Source organism: Delphinapterus leucas, chromosome 21 (assembly GCF_059928025.1).
Source record: "Delphinapterus leucas isolate spDelLeu-1000000601 "Yukka" chromosome 21, BTC_Dleu_Yukka2, whole genome shotgun sequence".
Lineage (NCBI taxonomy): Eukaryota > Metazoa > Chordata > Mammalia > Artiodactyla > Monodontidae > Delphinapterus > Delphinapterus leucas.
This window is the reverse complement of record NC_143149.1, coordinates 21,671,667-21,691,569: the sequence shown is the minus strand read 5'-3', so window position 1 is coordinate 21,691,569 and position 19,903 is coordinate 21,671,667. Positions and strand designations below refer to the sequence as shown.

The 19,903-nt window shown below is 44.6% G+C and overlaps 1 protein-coding gene across 1 annotated transcript in view; it reads left to right on the top strand.

Moving 5' to 3' along the window:
* The first annotated feature begins 3,808 nt into the window (after window positions 1-3,808).
* The window catches only part of LOC111173578 (low-density lipoprotein receptor-related protein 2-like), a 39,928-nt gene continuing 23,833 nt past the window's right edge, over window positions 3,809-19,903 (top strand). The window contains 13 exon segments of the mRNA XM_089903549.1: window positions 3,809-4,218; window positions 6,627-7,064; window positions 9,750-9,863; window positions 11,294-11,413; window positions 11,810-12,049; window positions 12,885-12,998; window positions 14,038-14,157; window positions 15,419-15,544; window positions 16,120-16,323; window positions 17,055-17,223; window positions 17,524-17,692; window positions 18,525-18,750; window positions 19,539-19,664. Of these exon segments, the coding sequence (XP_089759675.1) occupies window positions 4,044-4,218; window positions 6,627-7,064; window positions 9,750-9,863; window positions 11,294-11,413; window positions 11,810-12,049; window positions 12,885-12,998; window positions 14,038-14,157; window positions 15,419-15,544; window positions 16,120-16,323; window positions 17,055-17,223; window positions 17,524-17,692; window positions 18,525-18,750; window positions 19,539-19,664 (2,341 nt within the window). The 5' untranslated portion in view covers window positions 3,809-4,043.

The following is a 19,903-nucleotide window of genomic DNA, read 5'->3' as shown; positions in this document are numbered from 1 at the left end:
AACCTAAAGGTTGGTAAAACCACTGACTCCTTTGTGTGAATCAAGGTGGTGGCACCAACCTATACTAGTGATCATTTTACCCTTTACCACCATACACTTGTAATTTTATTGGTTTGGCCAAAAAGTTCGTTCGGTTTTAAGTAAGAATAAGACATTTTTCATTTTCACCAAGAACTTTATGAAACATATTCATTAACTGAACGAACTTTTTGGCCAACCCAATAAAATATGCCTGTTTCACTTAAGAATGTATTTGATGATACAATGAAATAGTAAAAATTATTAATTTTATTACATTTTAACCCTGAGGTGCATGGCTTTTTAATACTATCTGTTACTACACGGGAAGTTTGCATAAGCCCTTCTGCTGAATGCCAAAGTTTGAGGAGGAAAAAACTTGTGCAGTTGTCCAAGTTGCAAGCATACCTAGACACTCTTTTCTCAGAATATCATTTTCACTGGAAAGAATGACTGATAGACATCTGGTTATTCAGCCTCGAGTGTTTGGCAGACATGTTCCTCAAAAATGAACAGTGTGTATGTGTCATTTCAAGGAAAACGACTGACAGTGTTTGTTCCCAATGATAGAATTTGAGCTTCCAAGGTAAAATTAGAATCCACCATCATGAGCTTGATAGCTTCCCAATAGTTAAAATCGTTTCTGATGACATTTGTAGTGACGTTAACAAGTAGGATCTTTTAAACATTGTATAATAGAAGGTGTCAACATTTGGAATATCAGCATAACTTAATGAACCAATATTTTCCAGATGAGCCACACCTGAGGTTACAGTTTTATATGGGAAGATCCACTCAAAGTACAAGACAGGCCAACGGATTTTAATAAGGACAGTATGAAATGCTCGTTGATATGGCTTCAGGTTCCACACTACAGCTAACCTTTAAGAAATTATCATTTCTTGGGCTTCCCTGGTGGCACAGTGGTTAAGAATCCGCCTGCCAATGCAGGGGACACAGGTTCGAGCCCCAGTCCGGGAAGATCCCACATGCCGTGGAGCAACTAAGCCCGTGCTCCACAACTACTGAGCCTGCGCTCTAAAGCCCGCGAGCCGCAACTACTGAAGCCCGTGCACCTAGAGCCCATGCTCCGCAACAAGAAAAGCCATCACAAGAGAAGCCATCACAATGAGAAGTCTGTGCACCTGAACAAAGAGTAGCCCCTGCTCGCCATAACTAGAGAAAGCCTGCTGCGCTCAGCAACAAAGATCCAACGCAGCCAAAAATAAATAAATAAAATAAATAAATTTTTTTAAAAAAAGAAATTATCATTTCTTAAATGTTGGCGTTGGTATCTGTATTAATTTCAAAGGGCTAACATAAACAACCCACAAACTGGGTGGCTTAGAAGAACATAAATGTATTACGTCACAGTTCTGGAAGCTACAAGTCTGAAATTAAGGTGTCAGCAGGTACATGCTCTCTCTGAAGGCTCTAGAGGAAGAATCCTTCCCTGCCTCTTCCGGCTTCTGGGGCCCCAGATGTTCCTTGGCTTGTGCAGCATGATTCCCATCTGTGCCTCCGACTTCACATAACATTCTGCCTGTGTCTTTTTCTCTTCTCGTGTTTTCCTTCTCTATATATCTGTGTCCGAATTTCCCTCTTATAAGGACACCAGTCATACTGGATTAGGATCCACTCTAATGCCCTCATCTGAACTTGACTAAATCTGTGTAGAGCCTATTTCCAAGTAAGATCAACTTTCTGAGGTCCTGGGAGTTAGAACTTCAACATATCCTTTTTTGGGGGGAGCACTACTGAACGCATAACAGTATCAAAGAAAACTATTTGCAGTGATCTGGAAAGGCTAGTGAAATACTTCTGTGGCCAACACATATCTGTGTGAAGCCAGCTTTTCTTCATATACTGTAATCAAAACAACATCATAACAGATTGAATGCAAAACCACATGAGAATACAGCTGCCTTCTATTAATCTCATTAAAGGGATTTGCAAAAATGTAAAATACCACCACCATTCTCATTAACATTTTTGTATTTTGGAAAATGTGATTATTTTTCATAAAAATACATCATTTATGTTAACATGTATACATTTATTATTATATTGACTGAATTAAAGTGTTTAAAATTGTTTTAATTTATGATATAGTAAATATTGATAGGTACAGGTTAATATTGATAAACAAAACCTCTTTGGTTGGAGGGGGTGTCCTTAATAATATTATGAGAGTAGTCTTTACTAAGGGCTAGTGGCCTTGTAGGCATCTACAGAATGTTCCAGGTGTTCCATAACTGCTCCAAATGTCTTTGAACTCTGTCAAGGTCAGGAGTTGTTCAGCTTCTAACTAACTCTTCAGTAGTTATTCTTCACCTGTACCCATGGAGTCTCACTCCATACATGTCCAGCTTAGAATTCAGCGAATGAACCCCTCTGCAGAAACTCTTTTTCTGTGTAGCACCCTGTTCTCCAGCACTCCGCCCCAGACAATCCAGCTGCTTCAGGCTCCCTGGACTCTCATCTGTCCCTCCGTCCCCTGAGACCACTGTGTTCCCCCTCCCTTTCCAGGTTTGGTAAATGCCTCCCGGTAGAATGCTTTTTCAACCTAGGTGTTTGGAAGATAGAGCACAACGTAGATTACTTTCATCATTAGGCCTACTGGTCTGCTTTTCTGTCAAACTGCACACACCACTGCCCCCCTGAACCGTTACTGGAACGTACGCGCTATGAAGGGACGCAGTTTTGTTCGTTTTGCTCCCTGTTGTGTCCTCAGTGCCTCGAACAGTGCTTGGAACAGAGAAGGTGTTTGATAATTTGCTAAATGAATTCAAGGAAGGTGTGAATTTTAATGCTTGTCATTATATGACCTGGATTAAAACATTTGACAAGGAGAATATAATAATTTAGAGATAAAAGTCTTATTTATATTACTTATTATTTCTATCACCTGTGTCTGGGGCTTCCTCAGATGGTATGCGTTGAGAGCTGATGCTGGCTGTTTATAACAACAATAAAGCTGCTATTTCTGTGTCTATATAATCTTGTTTAGTTGAGATTTGAACGCAGGTCTACGGTACTGCAGTCCCAGGTACCTTACCACTAGCTTCAGTGCTTTCTTGAGGACCAGTGAGGAAAACTGGTCTATATTCTTATACCTCTGAGTTACTCTGTTTCACTGAACATCATTAAGCAGCTCAAACAATCTGGTTCCAAAGCAGCAACATTTCAGTAGAAATCGATACATCTAGATTCTTGTTAAAAGCAGAAGGGTCCTTTTAATTGGATTATGCAATCAGAGCATACAGCGACTTTAAAGAAAGCTCCAGAGCATATGGCATTCTAAAGTCTTCAGAGTGTGGTTTGATGGGACCAGCAGCGAACACGAAGAGGAGGTAAGATTTAAAAGAAAGCTGTTGGAGTACTGTGTTGCAAATAAAATCTAAGAAGGCACTTGGCAATTCACTTTTCTATTTTTTTCCTGCTGTTTTCCTGCTGCCTTTCATTCCCAGACACTATAAGTGTTCCTTGCCAGTTTCTATTCTAAATTCAAACTCCATCGTGTTCTCTCCAAGAATCTGACACTTATTTTTCTCAGTAGACTGGAAAGAAGGAATGTCACAGCTTAGCTAAGTAAGGGGGTGAGAGGGTGGTCTGTCCCTCCCTGGAAGGTGTCACACGGTCTCATTTTTATCCACAGTCTAATCCCTAAATGGCAGCACGTGGGTAAAATGACCTCTAAATTCTTCCAGTCCTGTAAGTCTACCATCCTACAGGGATTATGCTCGACTCTAGTTCGTACCCATTAAATTTGATACACGTCCATGTCCAATTGCTTGTTAAGGCATTCCCCTCCTGGCTGTGACACAGGCTGAAAGGGGAATAGTGCTTTTTAGGGCTTTTGTTACCCTGTATTTACAGTGTGCTGATCACCAGCCAAAGAGGACTGCAATCTCAGTGCTGTCGTTACAGACCCGGGGTCAAGAAGGCCTATACTGCCCAAGTGGGAACACAGGAGGCAGCGAGGGATCCATTAGGACAGGAGCCCAGGGGTTTGAGTCACAGTGATGCCCTCAGTTTGGGGCTATCAAGCCCTTGCTTTTCAAAGTGATGTCTGAGGGCTGGCAACAAAGGCATCACCGAAGAGTCTGTTAGAAGGTCAGGCTCCTCCCCAGACCTGCAGGACCAGAGTCTGCATATTCAGGAGGTTTCCAGGTGTTTTGTGGACACACAAAAATCACAGCAACAAAAAAACTTAGGAATAAGCCTGAACAAGGAGGTGAAAGTTCTTATATGTTCAGAACTATAAAACACTAATAAAGGAAACCAAAGATGATCCAAAGAAATGGAAAGATATCCCATGCGCTTGGCTCGAAAGAGTTAATATTGTTAAAATGGCCATACTACCTAAAGCAATCTACAGATTTAATGTGATCCCTATCAAATTACCCATGACATTTTCACAGAGCTAGGATAATCCTAAAACTTATATGAAACCATAAAGGACCCAGAATTGCCAAAGCAATCCTGAGGGAAAAGAACAGAGCAGAAAGCAAACCCTCCCAGACTTCAGACAATACTACAAAGCTACAGCCATATAGAAAACAGTGTGGTATTTGCACAGAAACAGGCATATGGATCAATGGAACGAAACAAGAGAGCCCAGAAATAAACCCACATACCTACAGTCAATTAATCTTCAACAAAGAAGGTAAGAATATACAATGTGAAAAAGTCTCTTAAGCAAGGGGTGTTGGGAAAGTTGGACAGCCACACATAAATCAATGAAGTGAGAACACACCCTCATACCATGCACAAAAAGAAACTCAAAATGCCTTAAAGACTTATGCATAAGACATGACACCATAAAACTCCTAGGAGAGAACATAGGCAAAACATTCTCCGACATAAATTGACATAAATTTTATTAGGTCAGTCTCCCAAGGCAATAAAAATAAAAGCAAAGATAAACATTGGAACCTAATCAAACTTACAAGCTTTCTCATAGCAAAGGAAACCATAAACAAAATGAAAAGACAACATACCGACTGTGAGAAAATATGTGCAAACAATGGGACTAACAAGGACTTAATTCCCAAAATATACAAACAGATTATACAACTCAACAAAAACAAGAAAAACCAAACAGTCTAATCGAAAAATGGGCAGAAGAACTAAATAGATATTTCTCCAAAGAAGGCAAACAGATGGCCAACGGGCACATGAAAAGATGCTCAACATCACTAATTATTAGGGAAATGCAAATCAAAACTACAATGGGCTATCACCTCACACCGGTCAGAATGGCCATCATTAAAAAGTCCACAAACAACAAATGCAGTGCAGAGAAAAGGTTACCCTCCTACACTGTCAGTGGGAACGTAAGTTGGTGCAGCAACTATGGAAAACAGTATGGAGGTTCCTCAAAAAACTAAAATAGAGTTGCCATATGATCCATCAATCCCACTCCGGAGCATATATCCTGATAAAACTATAATTCAAAAAGATAATGCACCCCTACTATGCTCATAGCAGCACTATGCACAATAGCCAAGACATGGAAGCAAGCTAAACGTCCACTGACAGATGAACGGATAAAGAAGATGAGGTACACACATACAATGGAATACTACTCAGCCATAAAGAACCAAAATAATGCCATTTGTGTAACCCAACGGGACCCCATGGGGCCTTCCCAGAACAACCCCCCACCCCATGTTAGTCAGAGTGTATTTAATCAGAGAAATGAGAAAATGCAGAGAAAGGAAAACAGTCAAGCAAGACAAAATAATAATAGTTTAGCCATTAAACAAAGTCAAGTTCCTCCTCAAGGGCTATAGATCCTATTCTGAGCCACACCATTGAAGTTGTTTTGCAGCTACTGAAACCCCCGCCAGGTGGGAGAAGTTAACTGTATGCTGTCCACAAGCACTTAAACCCCAGACCAGTTGGAACCAGGTTGATGATGTTGATCCTGATTACCTCACCACCAACCAATCAGAAGAATGTCCAGGAGCTGATCACACACCCCACAACGCCCCTCCCTCATCCTGTCTTTAAAACCCGTTCCCTGAAAGCCTTCAGGGAGTTTGGGTCTTTTAAGCGCTAGCTGGCCCGGACTCCTAGCTTGGCCCTGCAACAAACGCTCTGCAGTCCTTCACCACAACCAGGTGTCAGTAAATAGTAGGTTGGCTTTACTGCCCCCAGCATGCAGACCCAATTTTGGTTCAGTAACATTTGCAGCACTGTGGATGGAACGAGAGCTTATCACATTAAATGAAATAAGTCAGAAAGACAAATACCATATGATATCACTTACATGTGGAATCTAAAATACCACACAAATGAACTTATCTAGGAAACAAACACTCCCACATACAGAAGAGACTTGTGATTGCCAAGGTGGAGAGGGGTAAGGGAGGGATGGAGTGGGAGTCTGGGGTTAGCAGATGCAAACTATTATGTATAATGGATAACAAGGGCCTGCCGTCGAGCACACAGAACGGTATTCAATATCCTCCGATAAACCATAATGGAAAAGGATATAAAAAGGTGTATATGTATAACTGAACCACTTTGCTGTACGGCAGAAATCAACATTGTAAATCAACTGTGCTCCAATTTAAAAAACAAGTTTGAGAAGCTTTAAGTATTGTCGACCGTCCCTACCTTAAGTGTGGCAAGCGCTTTGAATCAGCTGAGCGTCTGCTGTCCCACTGCAGGAGGGGCGCCAGGTCCCAGGCCCCAGGCACTCATGGCCGCTGAGCACCCCCGGAGGAGAGGCATGCGAGGCACCCCAGCTCCGTCTACAGCCCCGCTCCTTCCCGGCAGCTCTTCTCTGGGATCTGGAGAGGCCAACTCCCCGCGCAAACCGCCCACCGGCGCCGGCGTTCCCAGTGCGCGGCGGGAGCGCGAGTTAAAGCCGCCCGGGCGGCCCGTGCGCTCAGCCAGCCCGCGGCGGCCTCGCGCAGCGCGCCTCGCGCCCGTGTCCCCGCGCTGTCTCCTCGCGGCCATGGGACTCCGGTCGCTCCTTCGGCTCCTGCCGCCCGTGCTGGCCGCGCTGGGCGGCCTCGGGGGCTCCGCGACTGGTGAGTGGGGCCCGCGGGTGGGGCGCCCCGGGAGGGACCGCATCCCGCTGTGCAGGCTGCGGGGCGCGGGGCTGCCCGGCTGCCGGGCGGGAGCGGAGGAGGGCTTGGGGCGCCCTCGCTGGGTGTGCGCGGCTTGTCCCCCGTCCTGCGGTGACCTTCTGTCTGGGAGGGCGAGGCTAGACTGTCTGGAGGGGCCCGCTGCTTCTCAGCCCTTTACTCCTTAACAAGCATCCCTGGTGGGTGGGCTCAGCGGATGGATTGGATGTCTTTTCCTCTCTGGCCCTCAGGCCGGTGAGAAAAGAAGCTCGTTCCGCACCTGAGTGCAGGGGGCGCACGCTCCCTTCTAGGTTCTTCCTTTCCTCAACATCCAAGGGAGTGGGATTGGCTTTCTAGCCCTGGTCTCTGATGGGCCCGCCCCCCAGGTTTAACCAGGCAGCAAATTTAGCCTCTTGGAGGCCCGGGACCTTGGGAAGAGGTGCTTCCCTCCAGAAACAGCCCGGGGGAAACGGAGCTTGGGCCCAGGTGCGATTAGCAAGCAACTTCCAGCGGCGCTTGTTAATACCACTCAGGTGTAGGCGGACCCCAAGGCAGAGGAGAGCTGAGTCGGGGTCCCAGGGTGACTGAGACACCCTGAGTTCCCGTAGGGCTGGTGGCTGGTGACCTGGGCAGGTGCAGGAGGTGCCCAGTGTTTGTCAAACGACCTGGCCTGCAGGATTGCCCATCTCTCCTGACAGGTGCTCCCAATTGGCCCTCATGGATGAAGGCAGATTTAAAATCATTTTTTAACTTATGCAGACACTTTGTTGGTCAAGGTACTGTTAACTGGTTTGCAGGAGATGTCACTTAGTCTCTGAGCTGTTTGCCCTCCAGGAGGGATTCTGACCCTCAGGGTTTTTGCCTAACCTGGTGGGGCGTCTCTGCGGCAGGAAGCCCTTGCCCTGGGTGGTCTGTTTGCTCCACCCCAGAAACACGGTTTAAAGTTACTTGCCTTTTTCACTAAGCAGTGTTCGCCCAGGCCTTCTGGTATGAAGACATCTTTGTGATGTCTGTTGTAGAACAGCCCATGATCATTGTACTTTGTATATTGACAGACTCTGAGAAAGCTACCATGAACTTAATATGTAAATAGATTAATAAATACATTTTTAATTTATTCACAGCAAGTATGTACCTAAATTTGAAAAGTAATGTTTGAGACCCATCTACAGATGGTGTTCAGAATCCATGTGCACACTGGGTCTCCAGACTGAGAATCACCAGGGCAAATAGTGTTCCAGGTGGGACTCGCCTAGCAGTGTGAGTCTTTGAGGGTTGACTGCAGCCCTAACTGGGACCCTTCTGGAAGGATCTGCTAGAAGAGGTAGCAAAAGAGCTAACACTTTGGGAGCATTTGTTTGGTGGGTATTGTGCCCAGTGACTTTGTACTCTTAATCCTTGCATTTTCCTCTTAGAACCACTTATTTACTAGCCTCACTTTACAGACAAGAAAAACTGAGGTCCAGAGGGAGGCAGTAGTAACTCTCCCGAGGTGATGTTAGTACGTGGTCTAACCAGAACTCCAACCTAGTAATTAGCCTGACGACTGAGCCTGGGGTCCCATCTTAGGGGTTGCTGACCTCACCTGCTCGCAGTTGAATGGTTTTGGTCAAGTCGAGTGGGATTGCCCGGATGATATGTGAGTAGCTGGCAAAGTTGTTAGCTATTCATTAATAACCAGTGCCTCCTGAGTCTTTCATTTATAATGCAAATTATAAGCCAGCCTTTTAAAATCAAACATTGAGTAACTATGCTAAAAGCACTATCTTAGAGGGATGCAAGTAAGACTGAGGTCTGGTTCCTTACCAAAGAAGGTGTAGTCTATGCGGTGGGCTTCCATTGTCAACTCCCATCACATAGCTTTGCGCACGACTTTCCATCCCATGTGCCTACATTGTCCCTGGGGTAGGGTCTTCACTGCGTCGTACAGAGACTTCTGCCAAATGGGACATGTGGCTTGTGTTTTCTCGGAACCAAGGATTGGCTTTTTCTCTTTGAAAGTTAGGCAAAATAGTAAACTAAGTACAACCAGGCCTTCTCTGAGCACCACCTCCATAACAGGCTTATTTTTGACCATTAATCATTCAGGGTTGAGAAACACAAGTTCATGATTTGAATAAAGCTGATAATATAAATCAGTATCCTGCAAATAACGGAAAACTTAAGTATTTATAACCAGGCTATTAGAGGTATTCTTATAAAGATGGTATATAGGACCCCAAACCGTAACTTCATTTGACGCTGTATCGACCCATGTTTAAAAGGAAACTAAAGTCAAGTGCTTTGAGCCTAGACCTCTAAACTTGCAACGCTTCATACTCTGAGTCTGTAAGACCGAATCAGGCCTAGAAGAATAGTTGTATCTTTTTAAGCACAAGTAAGTCTGAGCCATTCTAACAAGACAACGGGGAGGAGATTGACAACTCTCCAGCAACAATTCCACAGCCTCAGAAAGAATGGTCCCCAAGGATCGTCATGGCAAACCTGCATGGGTTTTCAGGGTACTGAGCCCCCTAGCGTTCTCCTAGATGATAGTTGAAGGAAGGTCTTCCAAACAGAACAGTGAAAGCAGCTTACATGAAAAGGTCTCCTGGACCCAAGGAATCCAAGAACTCTCATGGCTTTTTGCTTCTTGGTCCTTCACTGCAGATGAAATACAGTGTCAGATGACAAGGCAAGCTGCATGTGGTGGGAGATGCATTCCTGTGGCCTGGCTCTGCAACGGAGAGCAGGAGTGCCCGGATGGGGCGGACGAGCAGTGTGGTAAGTGGTCTCACCGCCGTGTCCTGTTGTGTATCATGCACTCACCCACACCTGGCCCTTATTGCTACACATAGCAATACACATAGGTTGACAGTTCTCATGGTTTTCACCCTCTTAGGGGGTGTTCGGAAATGTTGGGTGTTCTGCATTGTTGCAGGCTTTCAGTGGGGAAGGCCAGGCATGTTTCTTTAATTGTTGGCGGCACTGTTGTCCAAACGAGTGTGGAGGGCGAGTTGGGATGGAAAAATCCAGCAAAGGTCTGGCTCCTCGTCTTAAACTCAGACCTAAACATCTATGACAGTGTTACTCAAACTGGAATAATACAAGGATTCCTTTATAGGAAATCCCTGCAGCCCCCAGTGCACACAATTACTTTTATATACAATAAACTAGTTCAACTCTTATATGCTTAGAGATTTTATACAACTGAAAAAACAGCTTTCAAACTGGGGACAAGAACTATAAAACCAACAGAAATCAGCCATTTGGTAAATATCTTCCTGAAATAAAGTTCAAGTAATTCTCTGTGCTAAGAGAGCTCAAAACCCCAGAAGGGAGGCCAGAGCACCTGTATGTGAGGAAAGCCTCTCACCAGGTGCCTTGCCTCCCTGTGCAGTGAATGTGGAAGGGAACTTTCCTCATTCAAAGAGGAGAAGCCCCATAAGCACTTGGTGAGCGCTACCCCTCACGCACATTCCTGGGGTGGTCACTTACTGTAACTACTTTAACATGACACCGTGGATATCAAAATGTGTACCATTACAGGTTACAGTAAAATTTCAGACTTGCAGAAATGCCTTGTGCTTGGACCCCCATACACTTTAGCCCAGCTCCCCAAGTTTACTGGCTTCAGCCAGTAGGCAGACTTAAGTGGAAATACTTGAACGTCTTACTAAACCCCAAACCCCAGTTCGCAGGTTGCCATAGATCTTAATCATCTCCAACACCAAAGGAATTCAGAGAAGTGAACTCATAAAACTGGACTAACACAGGGGCCACTAGCCACATGTGAGGATTTAAATTTATTTAAACGAATACAATTAAAAGTTTAGTTTGTGTGTCATACTAGCCACATTTCAACTGCTCAATAGCCACGTGTGACTGGTGGCTGCCATTCTGGACGGCATAGATGGAAAAGGCTTCCATTGTCACAGAAGGTTTTACTGGACAACGGCGTTCTAGAATAATGGGAGGAGATGTGTATCGATATGCTAGGTGATTGCCCCTAAGGTAGCGGTACTGAGTGATGTTGTCAGAAGTAATGTGAAAAGGACGGGCAAGTTTAGGGTTGACCCCAGCGGCAAATCAGGAATTAATTATTCTGTTGCTAATGAAAGTACTTAATATGAAATCCAAATTTAAAAGCTGCTAGTGCCCTGACAAACACCTCTTCCTTTCTGCCTCTTCTTGGACACCGCCACTGCCTGCAGAGGAAGTATGTCACGGACACCCACGGGCCTGGCAGTGTGATGATGGGAGATGTATTTCCATTCACTGGCTTTGTGATGGTGTCAGTGACTGCTTAGATGGCTCTGATGAGGTTAACTGTGGTACGTACAACTTATTTTTACCTTCAGTGACACTCTCTGTTTCTTAGCTGCATTGATTAACATCGACAGTGAAACAAGCCCGTCACTAACAGCCTTTCGCATACACGCTAAACCCAGGCGTTACACTGTCTCTGGTATTACGGGCAACTGTTCTCATCACTCCTCCAGTTTCCAAAACTGCTTAAAATTAAGAAGATTATTAGCTTCATTGACTTAAACAAAACCTATTCGGGGTGAAACTTCAGAATACAAAGTTGTGGCCACCTCTCCGATGGCTCCCCTCCTTTCTGTTCTTGGTTTTCTATGGATTAAATTCATGAGCAAACCACAAATCCCTAAATAAACAAGGCCGTGGTACAGGGGCTCTACCTCACCAAGCCAACTCCTGCCTTTTAGAGAGAATGACGCCATGTCCAGACCCAAAAATCCCGTGTCCAGGAGATCCTCAGTGCCGTGATGCCTGGGAACCCTGTGATGTAGGTGAGGACTGTGGAGGTGGGTTCGGGGAAGCGCACTGCCCCCGGCACCGGTGCCTGGCTGGGCAGTGGCAGTGCAGGAACGAGGTGTGTGTCCCGGACCGCCGGCGGTGTGATGGCATCGACCACTGTGGGGACTCCTCAGACGAGGAGGGCTGTGGTGAGTCTTGCCCCTCACCCTACCTTTCGTTAAAGGGAAGGTTGGACTATGTGGGCTGCTTTCTGCAAGTCGTGTTTTAATTCCTATGACTGAGACTGACATCCTGTATCTAAACATGGGATGTTTCCTAGCAATAACCAAGATTGTCTTATCCATGGAAACGTAAAGCAGTGCTTAAATAGTAACTCTGCAATGGACACTCTAAGCATTGCCTAGAATGTTTCCACTATTCAAGTCTGGCCAACACACAGAACACCTGAGCACCAGTATCCGAAGGAAGTCTCCTGCATCCTTCTGTAGTGAATATGGAAGGGGAACATTCCTCACTAAAAAAAGAAAGCGCCCCCCCCAAAAAAAAAACTTGGTGAATGCTACATTCCTTTTTTTACCCTCAGTACACAATGTAGTGGAACCTCCAACTTTTTGGTGAACCACAATTCCGTTCACTCTTTCTTCCCAGAGTTAAATTTGCAATATCAAATGTGTTCAGAGTCTAACATTTTAACAGTAATTTATAACCTGGTTTCTTAAGAGAATACTTCGATTAGGGCTAGTGTTATCTGACTTAAATACGATTTCAGTTAGAACTATTTAATACTAGTTCAGTTCAATTTTAATACGATTTCAATCTAGTGCCCTGATGTCTTAACATGGTTGCTATCAAGTCTTAAGTCCCAGTTCCTGATTACTCTGCTTAAAAAGATAACTTCCTTTCCTACCTAGACTTGCCTTGGGTTATGGAAATACTGCTACCTTCCTGACCCACTATAAGAGTTGTCTATTTTTACCACCACCCCAAGTATTAATGAAAAGGAATGCTTAACTTCCCGCACAGCTTCCTGTCCACAAGGCACGGTTGGATGTGATGAGGGGAAATGCATCCTAGAATCCCTGATGTGTGATGGGAGCGTGGACTGTACAGATGGTACCGATGAACCCACTACGTGTGGTAAGAAGTCAATTGTTTGGCTCAACATGGGAGAGGGAGAATAAGTGAAATAACTCAGGGCCTTAGTTAACATGGGGGTCTCCTCTCTGAAACAACACTTGGGCTCAAACTCCTCCAGAAGCAATTATCCTTCAGTGATGGATCCCTTATATTTTGCAAGTTCCAGCCCTTGGCTTTGGTCTCCTGAATGTGAGCAAATATTACCTGAGCTGTAAAAATTGAGGGCCATTCTCACGTTGTAGCTTTATGGAAACAGAGTAGCTAAAGCCCTCAAACTCCATGGCTCCTAAAATTCTGTAATAAGGAACATAAGCTTTGCCACAAAGAAGCAAATCACTTGTTCAAGACAAAAAGGTAGATTCTCTAAGGATTAAACCAAAGAAGGACTGAGGAAGACTTTCCTGCCTCTGAGCAGGCAGCTCTGACTTTTAAACCCTTGTGGTTCTCACTATGAAAATCACTGTCGGTTCCAGCTGGGGCAGAGGGAGAGTGGGTATCTGTCCCCAGTCATTTGGTCATCTGTCTCTTATTTCCCCCCAAATCTGGTCTTAGACATTATGATGAAAGCTCTTTAGTACTGTTAAAGGCCGTGAAAGAAGTTTTCATGAAGGGGGCACAATAAGAGATATTAAAAGCATAAACAGTGGGACACAAAATACAGGTTTCTGGTCCTGTATAGATAATTCATTGGGATTAGTAAATTATTATATCACTTGCTGAGCTAAGAGTACCAGCTGTCCATAAATTCTAGAGAAAATAGAAAAGAGGTCGCTAGTTCCTCCACGGGTGAACAATACACAAACACTTGAAATGGTCCAGACCGTTCTCCTTTCCCCTGCTCCAGGATTCCTAACTTTCCCTCTTCTCTGGTCTTCCCCCAAAGCCTCCAGTTTCCTAGGTAAGAGAGCAGGGTCAAACGTTATCTTTAAGCAGCCATCTACTCCTTACTCAGTGTGGAGGGTTGTGACACAGTGTGGTTTATAAAACGTTTGCTCTTTACCATGTTCAACTGTAGTGACCACTGTCCTGTCTCTACCAGGGAAAAACTGCTCTCTGGCCAACGGGGGCTGTGAGGGGCAGTGCAGGGACACAGCCTGGGGTGTCCAGTGTTCATGTGGAACCGGATGGCGATTACAGCCGGATGGTTGGAGCTGTGGAGGTCAGAATTCATTAGGCTCATCTTTACAACTTTTTATTGTAGTAACATAAAATTTAGCATTTTAATCCCTTTTAAGTGTGCAATTTGATGTACGTTCACAGTGTTGGGCAACCATCACACTATCCATTTCCAGAACGTTTCCATCATCCCCAGCAAAAACTCTGTACTCATTAAGCAATAACTCTGTCCCCGCTCCCTGGTGAACCTCATCAACTCTCTGCCCGTGCATTCACCTGCTCTAGTAACTGCATATAAGTGGAGTCATACAGTGTTTGTCATTTTGTGTCTGGCTAACTTCACTTGGCCTGTCTTTAAGGTGCATTCGTGTTGTAGCATATATCAGAATTTCCTTCCTTTTTTAAGGCCAAATAATATTCCTTGTATGTATACAGTTTGCTCTTTGTATATTCAGGTTCCACATTGGCAGAGTCAACCAACTGCAGACTGAAGATACTGGGGTGTGTGTGAGGGACTCTAGAAAGTTCCAAAAAGCAAAACTTGAATTTGCTGCATGCTAGCAACTATTGTATTTACATTGTATTAGGGATTCTAGGTAATCTAGAGATGATTTAAAGTATATGGGAGGATGTGCATAGGTTATATGCCAGTACCACACCATTTTATATAAGGGACTTGAGCATCCATGGATTCTGGTATCCACAGGGGGTCCTGAAACCAATCCCCTGTGGATACCGAGGGATGACTGTTGATGCACACTTGGGTCGTTTCCACCCTTTGGCTATCGTGGACAATGCTGCTATGGGCGCTGGCGTGCGAGTGTCTGTTTCAGTCGCTGCTTTCAGTACTCTTGGGTATATACCAGAAGTGGAACTGCTATGTCACATGGTAAATTCTGTGTATAACTTTTCGAGAAACCATCACACAGTTTTCTGCAGCGGCTGTGCCATTTGACATTCCCACTAACAATGCACACGGGTTCTGATTCCTCCACATCCTTGCCACTCATTCTGAATTAGGCCCTGGCTGGCTTGACAAGGGACTTGTCCCCAAGAATGTTGCTAGGGTAACAGAAATAAGTATTCTGTGGCAGCCACACATCTAGGGTCCCTGTATTGACGGTTCTGCTGAAATATATTCACATTTGTGGGAATTCGATGGAGGCAGGGACTTTCTGTCCCAGCACCACAGAGCGATCTCCACCTAATACACGTTCCATGAGTATCTGAAAAGTGGCCCAAAAGAACAAAAGTACTTGAGATTGTTCCTTGTTCTTCTCTAATTTCCGACTGTCTATCATCAGATGTGGATGAGTGCTCTATGGCATACAGCCCCTGTGGCCAGCTGTGTCATAACACAGCAGGGTCTTACTCCTGTGGGTGTATTCGAGGTTACCAGCTCCACAATGGCACCGACTGTCGGGTTACAGGTGAGTTTCAATACCAGAAGCAAAGCCTAAGTCCTGCTCTATTCTTAGCAGCATTTATAGGTGTGAGTGATATAGACGATTCACTTCGAGGTCTGGTATTAGAGGTGATTCTACTCTTTCCATAAGGAAGCTGCTATCAGTATTATAACATTAGTTGATCAGTTTTGAGTGTCAGTTCCTATTATGGGTCTTTAAAATGACTTAGTTTCTCTGCAGGATCTACAGCTAGGTGCTCCAGAGACCCAACTGATGATCTTAACTTGTCCTGTGCTGCTTTCACAGTGGGACACTTAATTTGGCTGCTGTGTACAAGGCACGCAGAGGACCTCTGTCTAGGGGAGAAGGGCTTAATCTGAAATCAGGCAGAAAAGTTCCAAAGGTTCATTTCAATGTGCTGGAGTTCAGAGGAGGAACTGAGGCTTCACGTGGCCAGCCAGGTCTCCTCTGGATCCACCTTAGCCCAGACTTCAGGGATCAGTAGGTCCTGGCACGGGCCATGAGCCAGCATCTTTCGTTAAGGAGAATGGTGTGAAAGGACGTCTCACAGCCCGCGTCACCTTCTACTTCTGTCGCAGATGATGCTGTTAAAATTCTTATCGCAGCAGACAGAGAACTTGGGGCACTGGATCGAAGAACAGGCATCTATGAGACTCTGGTACCTATAAAATCAAGGCCTACCTCTGTTGCATATGATCTGGAGAGAAGTATGTACTTCTGGGTGGATGAAGCCTTAAATATGTTTGTTCTTGGGAAGCCGAACTCTGTTCCTCTCTATCCAGGTATCTTTCTTAATATTAAGAGCCCTGTAGCTTCTTCAAGCTACTTGAACATAATGTAAGAAGCACATGTGTTCATCTGGACGTCTTCTGTGACTCACTTGTCATGAATCATGAGAGTACATAAAATCTTGATTTGAGATGAGTCTGTGTAGTTTGGTTCTACAGGAGCTTTGTGGAGCGTAACCTGATATGAGATTGCTATCAGGCAGTACTGGAAGTAAGGGGGTGTGGGCTCTGGCCAAGGTTAGTCTCAGCCCCATAACTAGGTGTGTGACCCTGAGCAAGTTGTTAACTCCTTTGAGCCACCGTGTATAAGATGAAGGTAATAGCACTTGTCTCACTGGGTTAGTGTGAGGACTATGTTGGACAGTGCAGGGGAAGAAGTGCTTAGCATAGTCCTGGGCACACAGAAATCCTCCGATAGCAGTTAAGAGGTAGCATTCATTAACAGTTCCCCGGCCGGAGACTTCTATAATGAATATTGTCCCAAACTGAGGTCACATTCTCTTGGATTTCTTGGTTATGCTTCTACTGAGGTCTTACTCTTTCCTTACTGCCCACTGTATACTGGAAATACCTCACACGGCTGTGGCTCTCATTCATTCCTTGTGTTGCCTTATTGTATGGCTTGAAATCAGAAGATGTAGACAAATTTTGTCCGAGTCTCTTTTTTCAAGGTAAGGTGGATATAGAGGAACACAGAAACATAATACTGTCTCCTGTATCCCCAGAACTTAAAGCAATCAACAGTATCGCTTTGGACTGGTTCACGGGACAGTTGTATTGGGCTAGCAGCTCTGCCAGGGTCATCTGTGCTGGTTTAAGTGATGGCAGAGGCTACGTCAGAATCCTGGAAAAGGATCTTGTGCCAGAGCAGCTAATAGTGTTTCCTGCAAAGAAGTAAGTAGCGCTTCTTTTGGAATATATCCAAAATCATTGGTTATCCTAGATATTTAAATTGATGAGAGCATGTCAACCTTTTCAACCTAGGTCTCATTTGCTCCAAAAAATTCTTAATTTTGAAGTTTAAATTGAATACCACAGAGCCAAACTTTTCAGAGTCTACTGAGTCTGACAGCAGCTTTCTTAGCAGTGCAGTGATACGAGGTCTGTGCAAGAGACCAGGGGAGCCTGGCTGGTCAGAGTGTATACACACTCCTGAGGGCATTCTCTTAACACTTGTGCCTTTGCCTTTCTCAGGTACCTGTACTGGGTAAATAGAGGAGGGAAAGGCCTGAGGACTATTGAAACGGCAGGGATGGATGGCTCTGATAGGAAGGTGCTGGCAGTGGTGAACATGGAGGAACCCTCAGGGCTGACACTAGACCACGTGGCTGGCAGGCTCTACTGGATCAGTGCATATAAAGAGGTACTGCGATGGGTCAGAAAAAGGTAAACCCATTTAGTAGGGGCTTGGTATGACTGTGGGTAAGTACAGAGTTCTCTTATGTCTTGCATCGTCTTAGTAAAATATCTCTGGCCATGAAAACCGAGAAGAGCACAGAATCTTCAAGTAGAACCAGACTGTATCAACGTAGGTTGGGAGACTTAGTGTGACTTTCTTAAACTCTCTACAGTCAAACTTAGCACCGGAATTTCCTGGTAGTCTAGGTTATGTTCTGTGTGGTACCTGGGATACAAAACATTTTACGATGGCAGACCTCTTCCTTGAAAGCATGCAGTTACTTAAGTACTTCAGTGTCTTGTACTCACATTTCTAGGTCTTCATATTACAGTTCATGCTTTCTCATTTTTGGAACCATCAAACTAAAAGACCAGTAGGACATGAGGGCTGAAAACATAGGTTTGGAAGTTGTAGTTTTAAGCCTATTTCTTCCAGCTGTGGTTTCTGGCTACTTAGGGTACCTCTTTGAGCTCCCACTGCCCTCTCTGAAAAGAGAGGATGCCTACCTCAGAAGATGGTTGGGGAATGTAGTGGAAGGATTTGGTACACTGTCTGGATGCAGACGCTAAGTTACAGTAGCTACTTGTACAACATACGTGACTCCAGTTTATATAAGAAACAGCCCAATCCATTGGCTTTGACATTAGCCTCTGTGGATCCCAAGATAAGTTCATCTCTATCCAGTTGATATCAGATAAAGGTGTTTAATCAGTGTCCAAGAAACTGAGGTGCGCTAAGGGCGTCAGCCGCTCTTGCTAACACTGCCCTGCCCTCATGAGACCCTCTCACCCTTCAGTCCATAGAGACGGTGAACGTGGATGGAGCTGGGAGGCACACCTTCCCCAAGGTCTTCTTGGAAGGTGAAGATCCAGTGGGACTGGCTGTATTTGAGAACTCTTTCTTCTGGGCAAATAAACTACAGCTGTTTCATGCTTCACCCCACAACCCGCAGGAGAGAGTGGTGCTGCTAAACGCTTCCATATCTGCCTTCTCGGTGCTCCACAAATCCCAGCAGCCTAAGAGTAAGTTATTGCTTGCTTTCAAAATGCTCGTGAACCAGAATGCATACTGAACGGAAACCCCCTAAATTACTCCCTCCGTCTGTTGGAACTTGCTATTTTGGGGGAAATGTTCTGGGTATCATTCCAGACCTATCCAGGACTTCTGAGTAAGATGAACGGAACGAAAATATCTGCTGGGAAACTCATTCCAGGCATGTACCTGGCTCTTGTCTAATGTAGCAACCAGAATTTTAATACACAAAACCTCTGAGATACACAAAACGGGGAATACGCTGTTCACAGAAGGGCTAGAATAGCTTCCTCACTGACATGTCAATTGATAACAAGATGGAACCAAGCCCAACATCCTGTTTATAGGAGGAAGTCAAATGTTCACTGACTAGGAGTTAAAAGCTTGTTAATCTGAAATTGTATGTCAGCTTCAACTCAGATAATGCTTCTTCAATGGGTCCAAGAAACTAACCAAAAGGGAGAGCCTAGAACCACTATTTACTTCCTATCAGCAAATTAGACAGTCATTTTGTCTTAACTCCAAGGGGGAAGATGCTGTTGGTTGAAGCTTTCTTGGCCCAACCTTCATATAGAGAGGTCATTGTCACTGTCTGAAAGACACGGGGCTCCAGGAGTTCAAGGTCAGCCTGCCTAACCTAGAGGGTAACAAGTATATTGGGATCCTCTTAAAGCAAAAATGCCTTAACTCCCCTTGAGTCTTAGGTTTTGAACTAGTTTGGATAAATACATCTGAAATTGTATCCAACCTAATTGTATCTGTTTTTATTTTAAAACAGACAGATACCCAGCATGCGTTCCAGGTTCTTGCAGCCACTTATGTCTCCTGTCCCCCGTCCATCCCAAGGGCTATAAGTGTGTTTGTCCAGAGGGGATGTTTCTTTTACCTTCGGGCACATGTAGTGGTAAGTATGCTGGGTGAAATGGGTTTGGCTTCAGAAGGCACATTCCATGGTAGGTCTGGAAATAATGTAGCTTCTGTTTTTGGATCAATCGCTTTTGACCTGACAACCTACTTTGATAATGAGAGTTTTGTTATCAAAAGATCTTGATTAGTTTTTTATCGTGCTAAAATATACATGACAAAAGGTACCATTTTAACTGTTTTTCAGTGTAGTGTTCAGTGGCATTAAGTATGTTCACA